The sequence below is a fragment of the Protopterus annectens genome, chromosome 4.part0 (genome assembly GCF_019279795.1).
Source record: "Protopterus annectens isolate FY-2018-M chromosome 4.part0, PAN1.0, whole genome shotgun sequence".
Classification (NCBI taxonomy): domain Eukaryota; kingdom Metazoa; phylum Chordata; order Ceratodontiformes; family Protopteridae; genus Protopterus; species Protopterus annectens.
The window spans coordinates 643,934,305-643,955,219 of NC_056733.1; the positions used below are offsets into that span (position 1 = coordinate 643,934,305).

The 20,915-nt window shown below is 42.7% G+C and overlaps 1 protein-coding gene across 1 annotated transcript in view; it reads left to right on the forward strand.

Moving 5' to 3' along the window:
- The window catches only part of SETD1B (SET domain containing 1B, histone lysine methyltransferase), a 1,665,584-nt gene that overhangs the window by 575,391 nt on the left and 1,069,278 nt on the right, over positions 1-20,915 (forward strand). Inside the window, exon 10 of the mRNA XM_044068611.1 lies at positions 16,140-16,922. Within this exon, the coding sequence (XP_043924546.1) occupies positions 16,140-16,922 (783 nt within the window). The remainder of the gene's footprint in view (positions 1-16,139; positions 16,923-20,915) is intronic.

Here is a 20,915-nt window from a genome sequence, read left to right on the forward strand (position 1 = left end):
ATTTTACTTAAGACTGTCTTGCTTAGGTCGTTAAACTGCTGTAAACGGTTAAGTCAAACAAAATTAGATGTCAAACAAATGTTATATGAAGAACAGAGATGATATATACTATAGAACTACATAAACTGGTAAATCCTCTCATTTCTGCCCATTGAAGTGTTGCACTTTCCATTTAACTACAGACTCTGGCAGTTGTCATTTGACATACTAGTTCTTTGAGACTTCTCATTCTAGTTCCCTGACCATCTTCAGTCACAGTCTAGATGTATGTCTGGAAAGCTATAAATTCATCTCAGGTTTAGCTTCACAAACCCTTATGGAAAAAGGTAGCAAGTAAAGGGCATTGCTCTGCTTAGGCGACAGATCTACCCAATCAGTTGTCTAGTGATAGCGTATGACTCTGAACCTATGAAGTAAAGTGACAGTTGCTGGTTACTAGTGAAGGAGCAGAGGACCATCTGTGTTTTCATAAACAATCTGAAACACTAGTGACTCACATCATTATCACTGTAACTAAGAGGGGGGCTGTGTCATGTTATAGGAAACCAAATTCTGCTCTGGGAAGATGATAAACCAACATGCCAGTCTTATTGGTAGCCATTCTGGGGTATAAGAAATTAAAATATAATAAAAACGATGATTCTGATGCATTAGTAGTGCACAGATTATCAAAGGATGATGTAAATATATATATATTTTCAGATCAGAGAGACATTTTCCTTTAAACTGACAATATGTAGCACAGCTCTGTGATGCTTAATATTTTTGACATTTGTAGGAAAAATTATTGTAGTGTGTATTCCTCTGTGCTGGTGGTACATTGTTTTAATCGGAACATGGGGATGCCTTGCTTTTGCAGTACTGAAATGGCTGAATATTACTGATGCTTCATGATGTACCTCATTCATGGTATGCTTTCTAGCTTATTATGATTCTTTGTGTTTAATTTTTGCTTTAGCTTCATGCTCTATATTCTAATGCTTACAATGGATAGAGATAACTAGTGTCATATTGCAGCTCCAGTATTGCAGACTTTATTTACTGGTCATCCATTTATATAGATTAATTGCTGATTTGATCATTCCAGTCTTCATTGCACTGGAGTTAAATATAGGAAGTGTTTTGTTTCCTTGTGCAGTACTGTTTCTGTATTACATGGAGAAATAAAGCATTCAGTTTGCCTTTTCTGCTTAAATTGTATATAAAATGAGATGATTATGCATACTGCATATGTGTATATTGTCAAGTCTGTAGTTTGTGTTCTAGGTCCTGGATGTCTGGAGTGACTTCCCTTTCGTATGTTGAGGTTTCTGCCCATCTTAGTCTTGCTCTTTATTGAAATTAAAATTAGACTTGCTTATGTTGAAAAGGCAAATTGCATCTTGTACTGTGATTGGCCTCTAAAGTGACACTTCTTGTAGTGTTCTCATATTAATTATGTTCTGTAACAATGACCGTAAATGTTTAATCTGATGATGGTAATCTTCAATCATTCATTACTGATTGGTATTGGTTCCGTCCTCGGAACCGAGTCTGCCATTATAACAAGCTCGTGCCAGCCAAAAAACTCAAGCTAAGCTTACCCACAGTGCCCCTCTCTTTATCACCTCAGATCTCATTTGCCACATTTACTATCAAGACATGTCAGGCCATCTCTCAAGCTAAGTCATTAGAACTTTTTACGTCTTTGAACTTGTTCTTGTTTTTTTCCTGTGAATTTACAACCCATTAATAGTCGTTTAGAGTTTACTTATCTGTTTGAGTGCTCCTTTTTCTTATATCTTACCAAGGTTTGGTATTCTTCGTACCATTGCTGCTACAGGCCTTCCCTTACCTTTGAAATAACTTTCAATACCATTGCTGGTATCCCCTTCCCCCCTTTCACTTTTTTTTCTCTCTTTACCCGTTGGGTACTTCCTTCTACCATTGAAAAAAAAACTTCCTTTTCCTGAATATGTGAGTGTGTATTTCCTGACTGTTTGGAATTGTACTTCTGCTGACAAGCCTTTTGCTTTATAACTTAAGATAACTGATAAAAAGGGAACAGGCCTCAAACAGTGCGACCAATATAGCAGGAAAATGCTGAATTCGGATAATCATTTGTCCTGTGTTTACTGTCTTGGGGTGCCACATCTGTATGTTCGACCCCCAAGCGATATATGTAAGGGCTTCAGTATCTGTACCTTGACTGAAAGGAAAAATAAATTGATCCTTAAAGGTCTACTGAAAACTCCTTTTCGGAGGCTATATCTGAGGCGGAGGGCTCAACGCCTCCTAAAAATGAACATAAAAAGAGGAGCCAATCCGTGCCTTCCTCTCCACGTTAGTGACCCAAAACCAGTTAAATCTGCAGAATCGAAGGCAAAATTTCCTAAATTGTCAACAACCTCTGCACAAGGGCCTCAAACCTCTTCCACGGTGCATCCTCTGTTCCAGGACCTCAACTATCTACTACGGTACCATCCTTAGCACCAAGGTCTCAAGCACCGACTACGGTTGATTGTGACTACAAAACCATCCAAAACTTTAATTTCTGCTACAGCACCGATCTCCCTTTCTGCACCAAAAATAGTACTTCCAACTCAGGTCACTCCCACCCCCATACAACTTGCTGGTCCTTTGACCACGGTGCTGAAAAGTAAAATACTCCCTCGGACCCGATATTCCCCATCGGCAGATCCCTTTATTGGACAACAATTCAGTCCCTTAATAGAGCGCCCTGATTCTCCATCGGGGATGTCAACCCGTTCCTCCAGGATCCTTGCAGAATTCGCTGTGGTGAGACTCGTGGATCAGCTCCTGGCGGCCAGAGGAATCCCAACTCCTTCCAAACCCCCCCCCCCCCAGAGCCGAGGAATTTTCTCCACATACTCCCAACATATATTCCTCCTTTGACCTCCTTGGAGATATCGGAGCCCTCGATACTGACGCCTATCCTGGCTGCAGCTTCTTTGGTTCCATTGGTAGACCTTACCGTGGCTCCAGAACCTACTCTATGGCCATCGACTCTCTCAGAACCAAGCCATCCTTGGGATCTTGACTGGGCTGTCGGCACCGTGATGCCTAGATGTTCATCATGTTACCCTGCTGCAGTCATCACACTTGGGTTATCATGTCGTCAGGTGGTCCCGCAGTCGGCCTGAATTCCAAAGTCTTGGTCCGGCATCAGTTGCTGTCGCTTCTTCCCTGACGTCAGTGCGCCAGGGGTATACAAGAGGCATCCGACGCCATTTTCTTCAGTCTTTCTTGCCGCGCGGTGCCCGAAGCAGAAGCAGTTCGCAAGTGCCAGTCGGCCGACACCTGAGATTTTCGAATCGAATTTCAGTCCGAAGTCTTCAAAGCTAAGTACCCCGTTGGGGAACCTTTTCTTGCCTCAGTTCAATGTCAGAAAAAGTTAACTATTGCATTTTTTGTGGGAAGCAAATACCTCATAAGGACTTTCATTCTTATTGTATACCTTGCCTAGGCCCAGACCACGACGTCACTGGTTATCGGTTTTGTGCTAGGTTCAATTAGCGAACTATAAAGCGACGCTTTGATTTCACACGACACTACTTCGGTAGGAAATTTAATTACACTATGCCGTCGGAGCAAACGACTACCGGCGTGCATAAAAAATGCAAAGATAAAGACAGGCAGCCTAGATCCAAGCCAGACTCCAAGGCCTCGGCTGGGCTGGTTGCCGGTTCTCCGGTTTTCAGTGAGGCGCCTACGCAGCCCCTGACGACCGCAGAATTGGAACCCCAGACTGCTTCGGATTCTCAAGCAGAGAGTTCTAGGCCGACGCAGCCATTTTCTTTAGGCCCTACCGACAACATTGCAGAAGGAGAAGCCGGTGCTGCGGAAACACCTTCGGTTATAGAAGGTGTCTTCAGACCGACTACTCTCACCATAAAATCTTATGCTAAGCTTAAGACTCCTCTAAAACCAAAAAAGACTGCACATCAGTCTCCAGTTCAAGGCCCCATGCCTAAGAAACAGATGCTTAAAATGGCTGAAGATTTGATTTCTTTAATCAGGGGTTCCCAACCCCCCCCCCCCAGACAAAAGGCCTAGACAAGAGTAGGATTATGCCTCCTCTGATCAAGTGTCCATTTCCTCAGGCTCCTCTGAGGAACAGGATTACTCCTTTCCCCGTTATGAAGATTCTGATGCTGAAGATTCCATTCCCTCAGCTTCTCCCCCTGAAGACTATTCCTTTGGGTAAACCTTACATACCATGAGGGAACATTTCCACTGGGAAGGTCAGGACTACTACGACTCAAAGAAAAGGCTCCGAGAGTTTCTTTTACTCCCCCAGCACAGACCACTTGCTATCCCTCCAGTTTTAGACATTGTGGATGATGTTTACTTAGAATCTAGTCTAAATCCAGATTCTCTGCCTCCTGCTCCAGCCAAACCAGATAGATATTATAGAGTGCCTGACTCGCACAAATTCCTTTACAAAAGCCCTGTTGCTGACCCAGAGACAATCTCCCAGGGTCCCAAAGGGGCTAAGGCTTCTATGGCTAAAAATCCTGTACCCTCTGAAAGGGACTCCAGAGCACTAGATAGGTGGGGGAAGAAGGCTTACACTTCAGCTACTCTAGCTATGAGAGCACTAAATAGTCAATTTCACATGCTAAAATACCAGCAATTCCTAATGTCTCAAATAAAACAAAAGATGAGCACGCACCCTCAACAGTCTGAATTCAAAGAAATGCAGGATCTGTTGCATGCAGCTGAACAGGTGGTCAAACATACTTTACAATGTGGATTTGATTCCTTGGAAGCTTCCTGTAGAGCAGCTGTTACTGGGTCTGTTATACGTAGGCATGCTTGGTTAAAGGAACAAACTCTGCCTGATCATGTTAAAGCAAAGTTACTAGATGCACCCTTACAGCAGGATATCTTATTTGGTGTTAAAGCAGAAGAGGTTTTAAAGAAAATGGAGGATAAGGCAAAATCTATGCAGACTGTCAAAGATTTCTTACAGGTACAACCCCCACGCTTCAGCAGAAATTGGCCAGCAAACATTTGGTCATTTCCAGCTTCTGACAGACCACAGAGGGGTAAATACAGATGCCCAAGGGGCAGAGGGCAAGCACAAATCCCTTACAAACCTCGCCAATGGGGCACTGCAACACAGAAGGGAGGAGAAGACCGGTCCCAAACTACTAGAAGACAAACACAATGACTTAAACCTCAAACTGCCAAGCAAAAATCTCTTGGCAGCTCCCTTGGGAGGAAAATTAGCATTTTTTATAGACAACTGGCGCATCGTCACAAAGGACACATGGGTCCTAGACATTATCTCACAAGGATACAGATTCCATTTCCACACCTTGCCAAGGATAAAAGGAATGCCAAACTTGCCACAAAATCAATGGGCAGAGGCACAAAAACAAATTACATGGACATGAGAGCCATTCATCTGGTACCTACACAGGAGCAAGGCCAAGGATTTTACTCAAGGCTCTTTCTAGTCCCCAGAAAGGACAATGCTTGGAGACCCATTCTGGACCTTTCAATTCTAAACACCTTCTTGCAAGTACCCGAATTCAAGATGCTAACACTACAGCAGCTTCTTCCCATGTTGGGCAAGAAAGCTTGGCTAGTAACGTTGGACCTCAAGGAGGCATACCTGCATGTCCCTATCAGACAAAATTGCAGAAGATACCTCCGTTTCATTGCAGGTTCAACCCATTACCAATTCTCTGTACTGCCCTTTGGCTTATTTACTGCACCCAGGGTCTTCACAAAATGCTTGGCACCAGTAATTGCATACTGCAGACAAAGAGGAATTAAAATATACCCATACCTGGACGACTGCCTAATCCAAGCAGAAAACAAGGACATTCTCTTACAACATCTGACTTTTGTAAAACACCTTCTAAGTTGTCTAGGGTACACAGTAAACGAAAATAAATCAAAACTAGTGCCCTCACAAAATATGACATTCCTGGGTGCCAGCTTGAATACAACGGCCCAGATGGCTTATCTGATGCCAGACAAACAACTACAACTAATTCAGTACTTCAAAATAATGGCAACAAAGACCCAACTCCTTGCAAGAAAAATTCTGCAGGCCTTGGGCTTCATGGCATCTTGCATACTACTAATACCATTTGCAAAACTGCATATGAGGAAATCACAATGGTACCTGAAAAGCGTATGGACTCAACACAGCCACAGCTTGGAAACAATGATACCTCTCGTTCTCTGCCTTCAACAGGAGTTTCTATGGTGGTCACAGGCATGTCACCTCAACAAGGGTCAGCCTTTCACCTTACCCCCAGCCAGGCAAACTATGACAACAGATGCATCGGACTATGCCTGGGGGGCACACGTGGCAGGACGGTGCGTTCAAGGTATATGTACTGCAGATCAAAGGAATCTGCACATCAATCAAAAAGAAATGCTAGCTGTACAGAATGCTCTGATAGCCTTCAAGGACCTCTTACAACCAGTACAGCTTATAATAAGGACAGATAATACCACAATAATGTGGTACATAAACAAGGGGGTACACACTCCTATCCTCTATGCAGGCAAGCAATGACCTTGTGGACTACAGCACTGGCTTACCAAGTTCAATTACAAGCTCAATTCCTGCCAGGAAAAAAGAACACATTGGCAGACGACCTAAGCAGAAAGATCATGGATCCCCACGAGTGGAAACTTGATCCACAAGTATTTGCAATGATAACTCAAAAATGGGGGCGCCCAGACATAGACCTGTTTGCCAACCCCCAAAACTATCAGCTTTCAAAGTTTTGCACAAGGACATTTCACCATCAAGCTTGGAAAGTGGACGCACTCTCATTCAGTTGGAAAATGCTGACAGTATATGCCTTTCCTCCATTGCCCCTTATCACAAAGGTGCTGCTGAAAGTCAGGATGGAGAGACCTCAAATGATACTCATTGCCCCGGAATGGCCACGCCAGCACTGGTACCCTCTACTAAGGATCATGGCCCAGGGCCCACCATGGATTTTACCACAAATTCCTCATCTACTCACACAGCAAGGCAGTCAGATTCTACACAGCCAGCTCAAAACCTTACATTTGGCTGCATGGCAAATCACCTAAGCAACCAGCCAGCCCCTCTTTCACAAGCTGTTATGGATGTCATTCTGGAGGCCAGGAGACCCAGCACCAGGAAAACCTACTCAGACAAATGGAAAAGATTTTGAGCCTGGAACCAAGCTAAAGGCCAAATTACCCTTCAGCCGGACATGCCTCAGATTCTACAATATTTAACTGAGATGTTACACAAAGGACTTTCTTTTTCATCTATTAAAGTCCATGCCTCAGCTATTTCAGCTCACTACAACACAGATCCTTCCTTATTTTCACATCCACTTCTAAGGCAGTATCTCAGAGGGGCAAAAACATTAGGCCTCCCAGAAGAGCGCCAGCACCAACTTGGAACCTAAATTTTGTTCTGGAAAAACTTACACTGCCACCTTTTGAGCCAGCTTTCTCAGCTGACTTAAAGTTTATATCATGGAAGACTGCCCTGCTGCTAGCAATTACTTTAGCCAGAAGAGTCTCAGAGCTACAGGCACTAATGGCAGTAGAGCCTTTCCTCATTTTTCATCAAGACAGACTTTCTCTACGAACTAACCCCTCCTTTATGCCAAAGGTGGTATTCAGTGTGGCTCTAAATCAAACCATCCACTTACCCACCTTCTTTCCAAATCCACAGAACAAAGGAGAAAGACTCCTGCATTCCTTGGACATTCACAGACAACTACGTTACTACTTGGATAAAACTAAGGCTTTCAGAAAATCTGACCAACTTTTTGTATCCTATGCTACAGCATCACAAGGAAAGGCTATCTCAAAACAGACCATTTCCAAATGGATAGGACATTGCATACTTTTTTGCTACACCCATCATGGAAAACCACTTCCTGCTATCATAAGGCCCCACTCCACCAGGGCAGCAACTACATCTACAGCCTTTCTCAGGGGGGTGCCGACCAAGGATATTCTGGAAGCTGCAACTTGGAGTTCAGTACACACCTTCACCAAACACTATCACTTACCTCTTTTCTCTAAGACTAGAGCTGGCTTTGCCACTGCAGTTTTGCAGGGCATTCTAGCCTCCTCTAACCCTGTTTGACTCCATCTCCCATCCTTAGCTTTGGATTGTACCCAAGTGTGATGACTGCAACAGGGTAACACGATGAACATAGTACAGTTTTGTACCTACCATAAATGTAGATGCTCGAGTGTATACCCTGCTGCAGTAAAGGTTTACCCTCCCTCCATCCCCTCTGACCTAACTAAAATCTTTCTATACCTTAAAATCTGATGCAACCTTTGTGGTGTATTTGCTTATAGCTGGAGGGATGTTTTGTTTGTGCTAAGTTTTTATTATTGGTACTATCTACTGACCATCTTTTGGGGGGGGCCCTGACATCTGGGGCAAGAAAAACTGAAGAAAATGGCGTTGGATGCCTCTTATATACCCCAGGTGCACTGACGTCAGGGAAGAAGCAACAGCAACCGACGCCGGACCAAGACTTTGGAATTCAGGCCGACTGCGGGACCGTCTGACGACAGGGTAACCCAAGTGTGATGACTGCAGCAGGGTATACACTCAAATATCTACATTTATGGTAGATACAAAACTGTGCTTTTGGCACCTATTTTTTCTACTGTGCTGTCTACTACGGTTTCAATTACCTTGGCACCACTGAGTCCTCTTGTGGCTTCTTCCCTGGGCGTGAGTTCGTTGGAGCAGGGTGTGACTCCAATTCCGAGGTAGTCTTTCTCTGTTCCAGGCTTCCACCCCTCTTCAGAGGCGGGCCTGCTTTCCAGGTGATGGAGAGGGCACTTGCCTCTGCAGGTTAACAGCTGGTTCCTTCAGTGCCGGAGACCGATATATATCTGTCCTCTGAGCCACGAATGACACAGTCCAGTACTATAGGACATCGAGCACGGGAACCTCAAGATACCCTTCCACAAGGTACCCACTCTTCAGAGTCCTCCTCAGATGCCCCTACTGAGGAGGTACCACGTAAGAGATCATGCAAAAGGAAGCACGTGGATCTCCACAAGGAATCCCTTACCAAAGATACAGACTATGATGAAGGGGGAAGGGTCCCCACGGTCGCCTCCTGAGGATGTCTCCTTTGGAGATGTACTGGAAATTTTAAAGCGGTGGGGAGACTGGAAGCCCACCAAACCCTTCCTCTGAGGAGTCTGTATTCTTGCAGGCTTTCCGTGCTTGACCCTTTACTTCTTGGGTGACCCTGCCAGCAGATGACCTAGTTCAGCTCATCGTGCAGTGTGTTTGGAGGAATCCTGACAGTTGAACCTATCCCCCAGAGACCAGACAAAATTCTTTCTCCACCAGAGGACAACCCAGATTGGTCCGAAGACCTACCAGTAGATGCTATGGTGGTGGTGGCAGCCACTAAGAAGGAGCTCGCTGAAGAGAGCTGTACTGTCCATCCCCCAAACAGGGAGTCTTGGGTGGTAGGCTAGGGAAGCGGGTGTATTCTTCATTGAATTTTGCCATTCAGTCCTTGAATTACTTGGCACACTTTACCTGGCTGCAGAAAGACCTAATCTCGAAACTCTCGGGAACCTTAGCAGGAGCAGTCTCTGATAAGGTACATGAGTAAGTTGCCTCAGAGCTTGCCACCCTGGAATGTATATCTGACTCATCCATGCGGTTGATTTCTCATACTATCGAAGGGGCGGCTAGAGCAGTGGGTGTAGGTGTTGTCATGAGAAGTCATGCCTGGATGCACCTATGGGATTTTGCAGATCCTTTTAAGTCTTCCTTTCTCAACGCTCCCATGGATGCCTCTTCTGTTTTTGACCCAAAGGTAAAAGACACTTTAGCCAGGTTTGAAAAGGATGGTAAGACCCTGTCTGCCGTGGGTGTGCATTTTTCCACCACCCCCAGCGATCCTACTCTAGGAATCAGAGGAGTGGAAAGATGTGGTTCAAGAAGTCCCAGGGTCCTTTCCATAACACACATGGTGAGTTTACCCCCCCAGGGCAGAGGGGGGAAACTCATCTGGAAGATGCCCCTACAGAGGCAGAGGGGGTCCACGTAATCAGGGATCCTGAGATTTTTTTTTCTCTGGACAGACCTATCAGCGCTCCTGAAGAGCGATCTGATTTGTTTACCTCCTGAAGCAGTCTGGGTATGATTTTCTCTGCACCACTTTGCCTGGCAAATGATAACCACAGATTATTGGGTACAGACGAAAATTGCCAGAGCTTATCGCATACCTTTCAGTCTTTACCCAAGGCTGCTAAGGCATATTCCTGACGTTCCACCCAGTCAAAGGGAAGCAGCAGCTCAAGAAATACAAAATCTGCTCCTAAAAAGAGTCATCCAAGCAGACCCACCAGACCACATAGAATCCAGATTTTGCTCAAGGTTCTTTTTAGTGCCAAAAAAGACAGGGGACTAGAGGCCAATTTTGAACCCCAGCATCGTAAACAACTTTGTCAGGCAAACAAAATTTCGGATGGTTACAGTTCAGTCTATCCTACCCTTTCTAGAGAAAGACGATTGGATGTGCTCGATAGATTTTCAGGATGCGTATTACCACATAAATATGGACAAATGCTCCAGAAGATTCCTGCACTTCCGGCTGGGAGCCAATCACTACCAATTCCGAGAGCTACCCTTTGGTCTCTCTATGGCCTCCAGAGTGTTTACCAAATGCATGGCAGTGGTAACAGCTCACTTGAGACTGCAAGGATTCCAGGTGTTTCTGTATTTAGATGATTGGCTCCTTACCGCCCCCACCAAGCGTCTACTGGTTGCAACCCTACATTACACCCTGAAGCTAGCAAAATCCTTAGGAATCTCAGTAAACGAGGAGAAATGCAAGTTGAATCCTTCTCAAACTCTGGAATTCATAGGGGCAACTTTCAGTACTCAGTCTTGCCTAGTCTCCCTCCCACTTCACAGATTAGACAGATTAAGGTCTCAACTCCATGTGGTACTCTCTCAGGTCAAAGTTTCAGCTCAGGCAGTCCTTCAACTACTAGATCAGTGGCAGCATCGATTACAATAGTTCCCTTGGCAAGACTACACATGAAGCTTGTACAGTAGCTTCTACTAACATAGTGGTCCCCTTTGACTCATCCCATGTCTTTTCAGAGCCACATAACAAATTGATGCAGACAAGATTTATTTTGGTGGAAGAAGCCAGAAAAAGACCTATGGAGTTGTCCTTTCTCTCCCTCAGCCCAGCGCCATAGTGACCACGGACGCTTCCCTGATGGGGTGGTGGGGGGGGGACATTTCCAGTGTAAGACAGTAGTCTGAGGCACTTGGTCAACCATGGAGGCCAACCTGCATATCAGTGTTGTAGAACTGAGGGCAGTGCTTCTAGCTTTGCAAGCATTCCAATCTATCCTCCCATCAGGGACAATTTGCTATGCAGTCCGACAACATGTCAGTGATCTGTTATATCAACAAACAAAGGGGAACTTGGTCCTAACCCATTGTGTCGAGAGGCCATGAGAATTTGGCAATGGGTGATAGCTTCCAACTGGTTTTTGATGGCAATGCACATTCCTGGGGATTCCAGCATGATTGCAGATCAGCTGAGCAGATGCCTCCTCCTTCCTCATGAGTGGTCCCTCAGTCCTGTTATAGCGGGTGAAGATCTTCAGTCGCTGGGGCCAGCCTTGCTGCAATCTGTTCGCATCCCCCGCAAGCCACAAATGCAGCAGCTACTTTGCCCTAATTCCACTGCAGGGGGAGTCTCTGAGGGACGCTCTAGTACACGATTGGCCCACGGGACTTCTTTATGCTTTCCCCTCTCTTCCCCTGATCCCACAATTTCTAAGGAAGGCCATTCGGATGAGAAGCAGAGTAATCCTCATTGCACCCTACTGGTGCCGACAAGTTTGGTTTCCCTTCCTTTGGCCTCACCTAGTACATCAACCATGGATTTTGGATCCATCTCCTGAATTGCTATCGCACCCACAAGGGTTGATACTTCCAAATGTATTGAGCCTCAGCCTGATAGCTTGGTTCTTCCACTTTCGGTAATTGCCAGGCAAAATAACCTATCCTTCCCTGAACATCACATTCTTCTGGCTTCTCATAAACCATCCACCAGAAATCTTCATCTCCGCAAGTGGAAAAGATTCTTAATTTGGTCTCAAAAGAAGGGAATAGATACATTTTCAGCCCCGATTACGTTGGTGTTGGACTATTTATCAAACTTTCTCCATTCGGGAGCAGTAGCTTCAACTATTTGAGTGCACCTGGCAGCTATCTCTAACTTCCACAATGGCTTTCAGGACTCGTCCTTGATATCTCACCATCTCTGTAAAACATTTTTGAAGGGTGTCAAGCACAAAGTGCCAGTCGATCCGTGGAATTTGACACTAGTTCTACAATCCCTGCATCGTCCTTTCGAACCTGCTGCCACTTGACATAAAAGAATTTTATCCTGGAAAACTTTATTCTTGGTAGCTATTACCTCAGCAAGACGAATATCTGAACTACAAGCCTTGTGCATAAAACGTCCTTGCATGGTTTTCCGTAAAGACAAAGTATTACTCCAGATTAATCCCACCTTCTTACGCAAAGTTATTTCTGATTTGACTGTTAATCAAACAATTTATCTTCCAGTTTTCTTTCCAAAATTTTCTATCAAAGGGGAATGTTCAATGCATTTACTTGATGTGCATAGACAATTGCGATTCTACTTGGACAGGACTAAATTATTACGAAAATCTGACCAATTATTCGCATCATTCTCAGGACCAAAATTGGGAAGATCCATTTCCAACGTGACTCTATCCAAATGGTTGATGGATTGCATTTTCTTTATTTACCAACATATTAAAACTCTTCTACCTTGCAAGGTCAAAGCGCATGCAACCAGATCAGTCACAACATCTGTTGCCTTACATGCAATAGCTTCCATGGATGACATTTCTGCAGCAGCAACTTAGGCCACTCCTCATAGATTTATCCCGCATTACAAATTGGATTTGGTCTCCAGGAGGAGAGCATCCTTTGGTTCAATGGTGCTCAGGAATATCCTTCCATAGGGCCTCCCAGGAAATAAAATAGCTAAAGACTCTTTCCCATCAGTAATGATTGAATGAAGATTAACAACATCAGATAAAGAAGTTATGTTCTTACCATAACGTTCCATCTGTGTTGTTGATCTTCATCCGTTCATTACCTCCCACCCGCCATCTCCCTCCGAAAGACTCATGGAGGCTCGGATTTGGTCCTACCTTATAATAGGGAATTTGCTCATATAAAGCCTCTGCTTTTCTCTTTCCTTTCTTGCGGGCAAATGCAATCTGAGGTGATAGAGAGAGGGGGGCACTATGAGTAAACTTAGCTTGACAGTTTTTTGGCTGGCAAGAGCTTGTTATAATGGCCGACTTGGTTCCAAGGACGGAACCGATATCCAGCAGCAATGAATGAAGAGCAACAGCACAGATGGAACATTATGGCAAGAATATAACTGTTTTTATAATTTTTTTCCAAGGTCGTGACCAAAGAAGGTCCAGGCCATTGATTCAGTTCATGAAAAAAAAATAAAGTAAAAGCAAAAATTAAATGAACAAATAAAAAAAGTGTGCACGTGTGTATATGTTGGTTATTTGCCACTGTTGCAGATATGATTGCTTTGCTGACATAGTATTTGTTAACTTCTCTATTATAAATTTGTTGGAGTAGTTCCCATTAATAAAAGGTTGAGCTTTATATCTGGCACAAATGACTCTTCATTTTCGGCTAAAAAAAGCATTCCTGCTGAAAAATCTGTGGGGTAGAGAAAAAAAAAGGCAACGCAGTATGTAAAACTTATTTCTTTGTAGAATTCCACTCATTGTTACGAATTTTCCATTGCATTTCATTAGCTTGTGTGTAAACTGAATATGTTCTTAGGTGCGTGTACTTCAAGCTGTATACTTTGAGCAGATTTTGTATTACTCCTAAATGCCTATGGCTCGGGATGTGGCTGAAAAGGGTTTTCTTGAGTAGCAACCTATATTTTTAACAAATGAATGAATAAAACTATAATGCATAAACTGAAAAAAAATTAATTGCATATTTATTTTAGAAAGTACTTAAAGAAAAAGTGAAAACTGTTCAAAAAACCGAACACCAGCAAGGTTATATTGTCATGTGCGGTGAGAATATGATGTTCTGTAAAATGCAGTGCAGTATATTTGTGTTTAACAAGATTGAAGTCAGCCTGTTGTGTTCAGCCAGGTGTATTGTTGCAGCACAGAGTCTTAATTCCTTCTAGGTGCTATAAGGAAGGAGGACGCTGACTGCATATTTTTCTGTTGGATAGGGTGCAAGGAGTTTGTCCCCACTACAAAAAACACTTAAAAATCACTGGATATTAAGGCCCTTTTCAGGCATGATCCAAGCCAAAAGGAAGATTGTAATTAATAAGGAAGATTATGATACAAAAATGTTGCTGTAGAGGCACAATAGTATATCAGTCCTGTGTAATGGTAATACGTTATACTGAAAGGGGTTAGCAAAGGAGTATGAGAGTGTGAAGTATAGCGGTGTTCTTATCACAGGTTAGTGGAGCATGTGGCAAGGAAGTGAGTAAGGTGAGAAATGTGTAACCTTCGTTGTCATCGTCTTTTTAAGGTTAATGTTCAGTCAGATGTACTTCAAGCAGCTGTAAGAGGTGATGGAAACCTTTATTTCCCCTGCTAAAGGGGTCAAAGGATTCATAAGAATTTCAGTGCAGTTGTCTCATGACCATTTAGACATCGCCAGTATCCACGCTCAATGTTGTATTACTTAAGGTATGTGTAAACTTGTTAGTCACTGCACCAACCTTAATTCTGTTTATTTTTTAACCCTTTCATTCCTTTATGTTTGACTACTCACCAAGGCAAAGGATTTTCTGTTTTTCAGGGGTATTGTACAATAGAGAGCTTACCCCAACAGTAAGTAATGTACATCTGTCAGAAATACAGCATTAGTTTTCACAAATAACCATTAAAACAGTAAGACTTTTGACAGAATTTATGCAGCTTGATCACATAATTTAGAATAAAATTATTTTGGTGTAAAACAATATATTCTGGAAGGTAGAAAGGTTGAATGTTAAGGAGAAAAAAATGCACCCAAAGTAGAGTAGCTTGCTATGATGCCATATGCGCTGCAGCCATTTTGTGATCAGAGGTGACATGTGCCTGACATACAAGGCCATGTCCAACCCGGAATTAATGGACATGCTCCACCTCAAAAAATCCAAATCCACCAAAACCACTAGAGCAAGCGACTTAAACCTTAGCACGGATATAAATAGGACGTGCTGGAGGGATAGATTTATCACTCAGAGACTCCCTATGCTGTGGAGTAAAATCCCGGTCCATGTGAGGCAGAGCACCTCGTTGGCTCTGTTCAAGAGAAATCTTGACCTGTGGATGGGAGATCGTAGGTTTACCCCGGGAATCATCTCTGTGTCACTGCTGGACAGAGGCACAACAAACTAATGGGCACAGTATTTTTTCATATAAGGGGTGGCGTAAGCCGCAAAACTTTGGGCTAGGCTTATAAATGCCTTAGGGCAGATAGCCTAGTATAAACCTATGAACCTATGAACCTATGAGTGGTATTAGATTTTTAATAGCTTTATTCTGCTGTAAACTACAATGCTGCCTAGCAGTGCATCTGGGCACATCCTGAAGCCTTATGTGAAGAGCTGGGAGCAACCAAATCAAAATGTCTTCAGACGGGCATAAATGTGAAGGGCAGCATGGTCCCTAGAGGATGGGTCTTCAGGTTGTTAGGCAATGTGATAACCAGAAGAACAGTCCTCTAGGGACCATGTTGCCTAATGTCAGGTTTCTTGATGCAGCAGAATGTTTGAGATTGTCTATAATGGAGATCATGAGGTATAGAATCCTGAGAATGCATTTTAGAATAGAGTTATGCTGTGGTTTGTTCATTCTGTGTTACCACAAAACCTCTTTGTACAAGTCTAAATTCCAAAGCATATTTGATAATGGAGGAAATGTCATTAATTTGCCTGTTTTCATACTTGTTCCCTGTTGTCATGTTACATTGTAGTAAATTATTGACTCAGTGTTAACTTAATAGCTTGTACAGATAAGCAGCAAGTCATTACAGCACCAGTCTAATATATTTTGCTTTGCTTGTACAGGGCCAGCAGTCGTCTGGTGAGGATATGGAGATATCTGATGATGAAGCTAACTGTGAACTAATAGCAAGTGCAGAATGTGCCAAACCCATAGTCGTCAACCCTCCAGTTTCTGCTTCTACAGTTATAACCATTCCTCCTCCTGGATTCCCTCATCTGCCGCCGCCTCCACCACCACCTCCACCACCACCACAGACAGTATTTCCATTGCCTCCACCTCTTCCACCCCCTCCACCCCCACCTCCTCCTCCAACCCATCCAGCTGTTACAGTTCCACCACCTCCACTGCCAGCACCTCCTGGAGTGCCACCTCTTCCTCTCCTTCCTCCACCACCTCCATTTCCTCCAAGCATTGTCCCGATGATTCCAGTGGAAATGATAAATGTTCTAAACCATCAGTGGGGCAGTGCACCAATGTCTTTTCAAATGCAGACTCAGATGTTGAGCCGTATTATGCAGGGACAACAGACATACCAGCATCCTCCAGTTGTTGCAAGAGGAGTACAGTTTCGTAATCTTCCCCCTTTCCGCCCATTTACTCCAGGTACAAGCTCAAACCTGAACTTAACATGGATGCCTTTCCCCAAATTTGATCCATCTGTGCCACCACCAGGATATGAACCTAAAAAAGAAGATCCGCATAAAGCCACTGTGGATGGAGTTTTGCAGGCTGTTGTGAAAGAACTGAAAGCTATCATGAAGCGAGATTTAAACAAGAAAATGGTTGAAGTGGTGGCTTTTAGAGCATTTGATGACTGGTGGGACAGAAAAGAACGCTTAGCGAAGGTAATGCTTTTACTTCATTTATATATTTTTATTTTGTACACAAGTGAAACAAATGCTTGATTTTTTTTCTGCACTGTTACTTTAACCAGTGGATAGATACTGAAATGTGCATACGTATGTATTTATACATGCATATGTTTTGTGTGTTTGTGTGTGTATCCACACACACACACACACACACACACACACACACACATACACGTACGTGAGCTTGTGCACATATAATTGTGTATGTGTACACATTTTATATATATGCATGTATATTATACACGCAAGTATGTATGCAATAGCAAAATATGCATTTTTAACTTTTTAGGAGATGGATGTTTTTCTTTAATTTAAATGTTTATTATGAGGTCAATAAGCAGAATGCTGTTTGTTTTCTGGGAGTTGACAGTGGTCATCTTGAAGAGCTGGTTAGGGGGAGGGATCTGCAAACAGAAAAAGGGCAAGGTTGTTTTAGGGGTGTCAGAGTCCCTGTGAAGGGACAGGCATAGAATCTTTCTCTGCAGTGAAGGCTTCAGTTGATGAGCAGATGCATGTACATTTACTTTGCTTTTCAGGGGAATAATTAAGGGCAGTGACCCACCACCTACAGTATGACAGCTTCCAATCTGCTTGTTCCTAGAGGTGTGTTACGTGCTCATTGCTGAATTGGTGTCATTGTAATAGAAGCTGTCACACTTGCCTTTGATGTTGGAAGGTTAGAAGATTGTGTAGGCTGTATTCTCACTTTATGTGCTTTGATTTTTTTCTAGTAGTGTAACACTGCAGTGCCGCTAAATCTGTGTAGGTGGTTGTTGCACTCCTGAGTGTGCCATCCATTAACTTGAATGTGACAACTCAAGCAGACAGGATCTTTTTTTTTTTTTTTTTTTGAATTTGTTAACCAGGGTAGAGCATTGATCCAATTAAACCAATTTCAGTCTGTCTGGTAGTATTTTGCATAAAAGTGAAAGAGAAAATGCAATTTATACCTGTGTTATGACAGCGTGAATATCAGAATTGGTTTGAGGGTATAAGACATCAGATTAATGACACACACAGTGTGATTGGCAAAGCACAAGGTATACATGCATTATATGTAGAGTGGATATCAGAGTTTGTAAGCTGAAAGAATCACAGTGAAAAATAGGGTCATAGCAAGCTATGTAGAAGGAAGTAGAGTAGGAAGAGGTGAAGTGATATGACCAGAGAGTGAACAGTTGCATTTTCCTAGAGGCTTGTTATGTGTTTTAGTTTTTGTTGGAAAATGGGACAAGAAAAAATACCTTTACAGAAGGGAGAGATTTCCAAAGTTTGGGACCAAGGACTATGAAACCATGGTCTTTGCACTAAAGCCCTAGTTTGGGGATGGGGGGTGGCTTGGAGAAGACCTGAGTGGCTTAGGAATTTTAAGTTTGTATGTTGGTGCATCTCTGAATAGTTTGGAGGCAAGTGGGGTAGAGTCTCATTCTTGATGAATTTAAACAGCTGAGAGGCTAGTAGAAAGTTACCACATTGTTTCACAGGTAGCCAGTCAGCTTTTTCAGTGGTGGTCATTTCTTTTGGAGAGAGTGGTGAATCTGCATAAAGCATCTGAGATGGTTTAATGTTGGATGTATTTCTTTTGGAGACTACATCAGTCAGAGGGAGACCATCATAAGATACTTTTACCTATGGCATTCCTACAGGGTTTGCAATGAAATGGTGAAATATTATTAGACTGAAATAGGAGCGAGTTCTACGTGTAGTCCAGGTGGAGATGAAGTTTGGGAAGGGTACAACAAAATCACTAGGTACTTGAATGAAGTGTCATTTTTAGTAGTGTTATTAAAATGATTGTGGATTTGCAGAGGTTTGGAGTTAGAAGTAAGTTTTTGCCCAGTACCAAAAAGCATTGATCCGATGTCTATTTTTGTTCGAGTCAACCTTTGGGTTGTCATATCTGACTGAATCTGACCTTGGTGCCTTTTTTAAAGCTTTTGGATCCAGGGCTCTGACTCACACCTCTCAACCTCTTAGAGCAAGAAATCTGGACAAAGCCATAAATAAAAGTGGGACGATTTTTAAACATTGCTCGTACAAACTTAGAAGTTGATAGAATAAAAGGTTTTGCATTAGCGTGAATTATCTGAAGGGTAGGAAGTCTGAAATTCAAATGTCTGTTATTATTTTCTAATTTCAATCTTTAATAATTTGCCATTGATTTGCCAGAAAAACACAATTTTATGATAAACAGGCAAAAAATATGAGGCAAAAATCTGGACATTCTGTGAAAATCTGTACATTTGAGAGGTATGCTCTGACTCCACCTGTGCACATAATTACCTACACTCCATCTTAGTACCTCACATCTCGTCTGCCACCTGAAGCATCTGGGCATGTATCCGAGGGCACTTTTAAGCAATAAGATTTTCTTATAGTTGGACTCTTTTCCTGTTGACAGTTTTATACTCGCCAGTGCATAATTAGTTGGTTTCTTAGTTTATACATAGTTGAAACTGTGTGTGTGTAAAATAAAGATATACATGTGTGTGTGTGTGTGTGTGTGTGTGTGTGTGTGTGTGTGTGTATATATATATATATATTATATATATATGTGTGTGTATGTATATATATATATATATATATATATATATATATTATGTATGTAATGTGTGTGTGTGTATATATATATATATATATATATATATATATGTATATATGTATATATATATATATATATATATATATATATATATACATATGTGTGTGTGTATGTATATATATATGTATATTAATATTTTTTTTCTACAATGTAGTAAATTTGTTTGTGTGTGCATGTTAAAATTTTTATAGCATTAGAAGTTAATGGTTAAACTTTGACTTCCAATTTTCTATCTTCTTTTAAAGAGTATTAAGTAGAGTGATGTCTTTATTTAATTTAACATTTGTTGCCCGGGAAAGTCGGACTAGGTTCCACAGAGCCTGTTTTCAGCAGAGGCCTGGGGAGAAATGCTCCAGATGCATGTCTTTGGAAAGTGGGAGGAAACCGCAGTACCCGGAGGAAACCCACGCGAACATAGGGAGAACATGCAAACTCCACACAGAAGGCACCCCAGCCGAGAATCGAACCGGAGAACCTCTCGCTGTGAGGTGACAACGTTAACCGCTGCACCACTGTGCCGCTTGCTAGTTAAGAACATGTACTCTTACATTATTGAGCGTGAGGATTCTGTTAGTGTTTTCTGTTGCTAGCATAGAATTTATTTCTATATCTGTCTGTATTTGGCATAGTGTGTTTTTTCCAGGATGGCAGAGAAAGCTCAAGGCTTTAAAAAGTGCATGACCTGTGGGCACAAAATTCCCCTTACAGGACCCGCACTTCTTATGAGTATATTGTTTGAACGCTACCCATCGAGATGTTGACTGTGAGACCTGTGCCTCCTTTTGCACCAGAGCTATTCAGACTAGAAGACAGAAGCTAATCTTAAAAGGACTTCTCCCCAGTCTTACAGGATCTTCCCAAACTTCTATTCCTGCTTCTTTAGCTTCTCCAGGCAAGAAACCAGACAAGCTTAAAGGAAAAAACAAAAGAAAGAGAAGAGGAAGAGAAAAGTGAAAAGACGAGGAAAAGGTTTTTGGATCCACCAGTTCCTCGTGTTTGATGACTCCATCTTTCCCTGGAACCAGTGAGCCAAAGACTCCATTCATCAATCCTTCCAAGAGAAGAGATACTCCAGGACATCTTATGTGGCATCGTCCGTGAGGTTTACCCAGTCATTCAGAAGTCTTACAGAGATGGGCATTGGTAGAATGATGAAGAAGTTCTTGAGTGCAGATTCAGTTTGGGGTTCTCCCAGTGCAGTCCACTTTGAACATTCCGAATATGGGTCCAACACCCACCTTATCTATTGGTTTGCCCTTTGGGTCTGGCTTCCACAGTTTCACGTTCCCCTGATGCACCTCTGCTGGAGCCGACAGTCTGAACAACACAGGCAGTATCCTTGACTCTGTCAACTCCGATGTGCT